The sequence below is a fragment of the Scyliorhinus canicula genome, chromosome 20, assembly GCF_902713615.1.
Source record: "Scyliorhinus canicula chromosome 20, sScyCan1.1, whole genome shotgun sequence".
Taxonomy (NCBI): Eukaryota; Metazoa; Chordata; class Chondrichthyes; order Carcharhiniformes; family Scyliorhinidae; genus Scyliorhinus; species Scyliorhinus canicula.
The window spans coordinates 18,573,103-18,579,102 of record NC_052165.1 but is presented as its reverse complement, the minus strand read 5'-3'; the positions used below and the strand labels follow the sequence as shown (position 1 = coordinate 18,579,102).

The window sequence follows — 6,000 nt, the reverse complement described above, 5'->3', positions numbered from 1 at the left end:
GCCACTGAAGGCTCATGGAAAGCTAACACCACTTGAAGGCCAGACTTCACAGTATAGCCAGCCAGCAGTACTGCAACGGGAGGTGCATCCCGACTCAAGGTGCATTAAGTGGTTGGGAGAAAATGGCTGACCCGCAAGAAAAATGATTGGACAGGACAGAAAGCATACTTCAAACTTCGCAGATGCCGCACTTGGACCCTTAGTGCAAGAGTTGGAAAGGAGGAGATGTCTTCTATCCACGGAGAGCGAGGAGATGAGTCCAAACAGAAATTGGGAAGGCAGTGAGATCATATAGCTGTTACACTTAATGAGCAGTCTTGACCCGAGAACCACTGGCCTCACACATTGCTCAATTCAGCACACCCCTAATATTCAAGTACCTACAATATCTGTCAATCATGACTCATGATGTGGATGCCGGCGTTGGACTGGGGTGAGCACAGTAAGAAGTCTCACATACCAGGTTAAAGTCCAACAGGTTTGTTTCAAACACGAGCTTTCGGAGCACTGCTCCTTCCTCAGGTGAAGGAGCAGTGCTCCTTCCTCACCTGAGGAAGGTACAGTAATCATGACTCATACCTGGCATTTACAGCTTCACCTCACCCTCACACACGTAGCACCGCTGCAAGATTCACACTCATATCTCAGCTTGCGCACACTGCCAACTATTCAACCATGACAACCATTTCATTCAAACACATTGCAACAGTCCTACAGACACACTTCGCTCTCTCTCTTGCAGGACAAAGTATTGTATATGCAGAGACAGTAGAAGCTATCACCAAGAGACAGGCATGGCTGTTCAATGTTAGTCAAATGAAGGGGAGGGTGATTGCCGTTATTGGACGGGCTATGATTGAACTCTTTTTACGGTTCAACAATTTAAACTGAATGAAACAAATTAAGGGATAAATTAAAAGGGGCACTGCCCTGAACAAACACAAAGATCAACTGAAACTTATAACAACATCAAATTAAAAGGTGATTAAAGGGCTCGATAAAGCATTCCAGACCCTACGATGCTCACCGGGCATGGAAGGCCTCGATGGTGCCAGTGGATACTGCATGCTCCCTCTTCAGGGACTCCCACTTCTGCTCAAAGGGCCATGATTGAGGCTGTGGGCAGCAGCAGGATTGCAATCATCAAAACTAACCACATGCTGCTACCCAATCAACACCTTGCTTCATTTCATCGCATAATCTCTTCTGATTTACAAGTTTTGGATAAAAACAGGTGCCTCTTGCTATCCCTCCTCTTTGATCATAGCCATACCCCTTTGTCTTTCTCCTTTCAGATAGTCAACTGCAACCTGGCCACGTCATGGTGGAAAAGAATGAGTGAGAGGAACAGGAAGACAGTGATGAAGGACCCCCGCCACTCCATCTTACAACCAAATCCACCAGCTCAGCCACTGACAAATTTTGTCTACAAAATTTAGGGGCAGCACAGTAGCATAGTGGTTAGCATCAATGCTTCACAGCTCCAGGGTCCCAGGTTCGGTTCCCGGCTGGGTCACTGTCTGTGCGGAGTCTGCACGTCCTCCCCGTGTGTGCGTGGGTTTCCTCCGGGTGCTCCGGTTTCCTCCCACAGTCCAAAGATGTGCGGGTTAGGTGGATTGGCCATGCTAAATTGCCCGTAGTGTCCTAAAACGTATGGTTAAGGGGGAAGTTGTTGGGTTGCGGGTATAGGGTGGATATGTGAGTTTGAGTAGGGTGATCATTGCTCGGCACGACATCGAGGGCCGAAGGGCCTGTTCTGTGCTGTACTGTTCTAAATTCTAAAATTATGAGGGCCATAGACAGAGTGGATACTCAGAGGCTTTTCCCGAGGGTAGAGGGGTCAATTACTAGGGGGCATAGGTTTAAGGTGCGAGGGGCAAGGTTTAGAGTCGATGTACGAGGTAAGCTTTTTACACAGAGGGTAGTGGGTGCCTGGAACTCGCTGCCGGAGGAGGTGGTGGAAGCAGGTACAATAGTGACATTTAAGAGGCATCTGGACAAATACATGAATAGGATGGGAATAGAGGGATATGGACCCAGGAAGTGTAGAAAATTTTAGTTCAGACGGGCAGCAGGGTTGGCACGGGCTTGGAGGGCCGAAGGGCCTGTTCCTGTGCTGTAGTTTTCTTTGGTTTTGTAGTTCTAAATACAGAGAATAGCTTAGAGGTGGGGTGGCATCCGCAAAGTTTTACAGCCATCTAATCATAAAATAGTAAGGAAACGCAGGGAATGGAGTACCATGGCCCATGACCTTCCCTATGCCATGGAAGTTTTTCAGCGATAGGTAAAGTGGAAGGGCAGCCTTCCCACTAAAATGTCAATTCAGCCCCTCAGCTCATCAATTAAGCGCAATTTAATGGGTTTTTTTTGGCCACCGGCTGTATCATTAGATCACCCAGCAAGACTGTGGGCTCGGGAGGGTGACCCTCCTGATTGAGATGCCAATAGTGAAGGAAGGGGCTCCCCGAGGCAAGGGTCACCCCTGCAGAAACACCCTGCACCCTCACCAACTGCGCCTCACTGCCACCCCCCCCCCCCCCCCCCTCCCCATTCCCACCCCTTCGCAGGGACAGCCATATTGGTTCCGGCGATTTTTAACATCACTGGCTGTATTCTCCCAAAATGGGACTATGTCCCCCACGCTGATGTAAAAACTGGAGATTCCTGGGAAAAAGTGGAGCTGATTCAATGCCCTGCAAGGGACTAACAGGGATCCAGAGCAATTCTCGCAGCTTTAGCTGGGGATACGGGTCCCCCGCACTTCCGGTTATGAGTCCGTGCATGCACATGGCGGCGGCCTCCCGCCTTCGTGCTGAGCTCCATGGTTACCCGGACCGCGGAGCCACACATAAAAACTAGACCCCCCCCCCCCCCCCCGATTGGCCGAAGATCTGACCGCACAGATCTGTCCCCCGGCCGCCTAAAAGGGCGTCCCCTGCGGTGTCCGATTCCCTCCTGCGTCTGCAGCCGCCATACGAACATCCCGACCGGCAATAGTAGTTTAGAACATAGAACAAACAGTGCAGGGGGCCATTCGGCCCATCAAGTCTGCACCGACCCACTTAAACCCTCACTTCCACCCTATCCCCGTAACCCAATAACCCCTCCTAACCTTTTTTGGTCACTCAGGGCAATTTAGCATGGCCAATCCACCTAACCTGCACGTCTTTGGACTGTGGGAGGAAACCGGAGCACCCGGAGGAAACCCACGCACACACGGGGAGAACGTGCAGACTCCACACAGACAGTGACCCAGCGGGGAATCGAACCTGGGACCCTGGCGCTGTGTAGCCACAGTTCTAATCACTCGTGCTGCCCGTCGTCCCATGCTATCGGGAACACGGCCGGTCGGGAGCGGTGAATCGCTGGGCTGGCCTCTAGCAATGGGCCCCCAGCCACGTGGAGTACTCTGCGATCATGTCGGTTCTCGGGTCCCGGAGAATCGCTAGACCGGCGCCGGGCCCGATTTTGGGGTGAAATTGGATTCTCTGCGGGGAATCCAGCCCGGTATCTATATATGACATTTGCAGTTCCAGAAATGGAACTCCTTGGACTGAAGAGCTGTCAGACCGTCAGTCAGTTGGTCGGCAGCTGTTGAAGGCGGGCAGCTGTCTTTTGGAAGAATGGAAGCTAAGGCCACGTGCAAGTTCTGAGGCATTCAATTGGGCACCCTACTGAAGACGTATGCACAATGAAATGCTTGGTGTATTAGCAGGCCTGCCAAAAAGACTGCAGTCAATGGCAGGAAGCATGGAGGAGTCTGGTACCTGCGTGATAGTCAGTTTGCAAAACACTATTAAGTGCTTATTTGACAGTGCGTCAATTAAAGTTAACCATGAACTTTTAAAAGCCACAATCATTTATTGCAATTTTCCAGTTTCTAGTAACGAACAAGCAATTGTTTGAATATGAGTTCAGAAAATAAATTGCACTGGACTATAATTTACAATTCATAATGGCAACAATTTATAAACAGTATAATGTAGACAGACTACACAAGTTAACTGTCTGGCATACATGATCAGAAGGCAAAACAATTCCAACTACTTATGAAATTTATGCAATATATTCAGAGCAAAGCAAGAAATACAGAAGTAAAGATTTTCCTCATGTTTGTATTACAAAACAAGAATATTTATCATATACTCAAAACAATGTGAAGTATAACATATTGTTTTTACTATCTAAAGTAGCTTAACACAGATTTTATTTGATGAAATAAGCTTACACCACTGTCACTGGTGACAAGTTATCACAAAAAAATTAATTCCATCATAAATTTACAAATATTTAGTGTCAAGCATTTGACAAAAAAAACGCAGAGATGTAAATATGATTCAGAAATGTGAATTTTGATGATCCGTTGGCCTAGAAATTGGTTCATGCTGGAATGCTTCCGATGCAGCAACAGGTGGACATGTGGCAAGCCCCATATTGGGCTCCAGGCCTCATTTGTGTGAGACTGATGATCTGCTGGGTGGCAGCAGGTAGCCTGGTGGTGAGAGGGGGCGGCAAACACTAGAGGGGTCAACAATGGTCTTTGGCGATGCTGTGCAGCTGGAAGGAACTCCTTCTGGTTCAAAATTCAGGAAGGAATCTTTTAGCAACCTGCTGGCAGCCTCCAGTGGTCGCTTTTGAGGCAAATTTAGACTTGGTTTTCTGTAGAGCTGCTGCTTAATGCTGGCATTCAAGGCAGCAAAATGTAAGGAGGGGATCTGAAAGAAGGCTTACTTGGGAATGCATGTGCAAGGGGACCAATGTTTGCTTCAAGCACAGGTCCGAGGCACCTGCTCTCTTCCTTTGCCAATGGAGTGGTCAATGCACTCCCAATGCAAAATGTACGCATGCAAGATGCCCACCATATCAACACTTTGACCCCCATTTTTTTTTAGGTGGGCATTAATCAATTTCTAGGCCATTTTGTAACAGTACAAGTAACACATAACAAGAAGTGTTCAGTTCCACTGGCAGGAACAATCTGTTGGCTCTTGAAATGTAAAGTCAATCCAAGTAGCATTGCCAGCACAGAAAAGTGGCACGGTCTGAGCTGTGAGCTCAACTTCTCTGCAACACTTACAGAATCTTGCATAGCTGTTAATATTAGTGTTGAATATCATTGCGGATGGGCACTTACCATCACAAGAAGCCACAATAACCTGGAAAGAATGAACAATCATGAAGAATGCTCCACGTTTAATTCAAAGGGTGTTAGTTTCCTTCAGGAAAAATTGATTTTTCTTTTCATTTTTGGTTTCTTAAAATGTTCTAAGTTTCGTTGTATGATGGCAATGAAATGTTGGGCGCGATTTTCCCATCGTGTCGCGCCCGGCTCTTCACGACATATGCTGTGATCTGGATCACGCCCTCGCTGGGCATGATCCAGATAATGATATTTAAATCACCCATTAGGCGCACTTAAATATCCTGATGCCGTATTCACCCAGCACCCAGGAGTCAACGGTCGTACATGCGAGACCTCAACCGGGCAATGTTTAGTACTGGTTTCCACAATCATGGACCAGACGTGATGGCACCTCAGGGGGAGGGGGGTGGGGGGAGGGGGGGGGGGGGGGGGGGGTGGTGAGGTGCCTCATGGGCCATTACCCCCCACCCCCCAGTTGGTCGGAGAAACGGCAGGGTAGTACACTAGCACTCTCCCTGACACTGCCAGGGTGCCTGGTTGGCATTGCCAGAGTTCCAGAGACACTCTCAGGGTGCCAGGCTGACAGTGTCAAGGGCCAGGATCAGGGGGGCCCATATCAATGAAAGGGAAGGTTGGGGAAGGTGAAGGAGGGGTCCTTAAAGGAGGCGGGGGGGGGGGGGAAAGGGGAGGGGGGGGGGGGGGGTTGAGATGGCTGCAGTCTTTAAAATGGTGGCCTGATCTGTAAGGGGCCGGTCCTGTTGGAGAGTTCAGCTCCCCAGTGGCGGAAAACTTTTAAAGTGCGGCCTCAATGGAGAGAACCTGGAAAGGCCCAAAAAACGGCTAAACGCTATTCAATA

General features: G+C 48.9%; 1 protein-coding gene across 1 annotated transcript in view; it reads right to left on the bottom strand.

Moving 5' to 3' along the window:
- Positions 1-3,841: 3,841 nt before the first annotated feature.
- The window catches only part of otogl (otogelin-like), a 200,793-nt gene continuing 198,634 nt past the window's right edge, over positions 3,842-6,000 (bottom strand). The window contains exon 61 of the mRNA XM_038781368.1: positions 3,842-5,156. Within this exon, the coding sequence (XP_038637296.1) occupies positions 4,956-5,156 (201 nt within the window). The 3' untranslated portion in view covers positions 3,842-4,955. The remainder of the gene's footprint in view (positions 5,157-6,000) is intronic.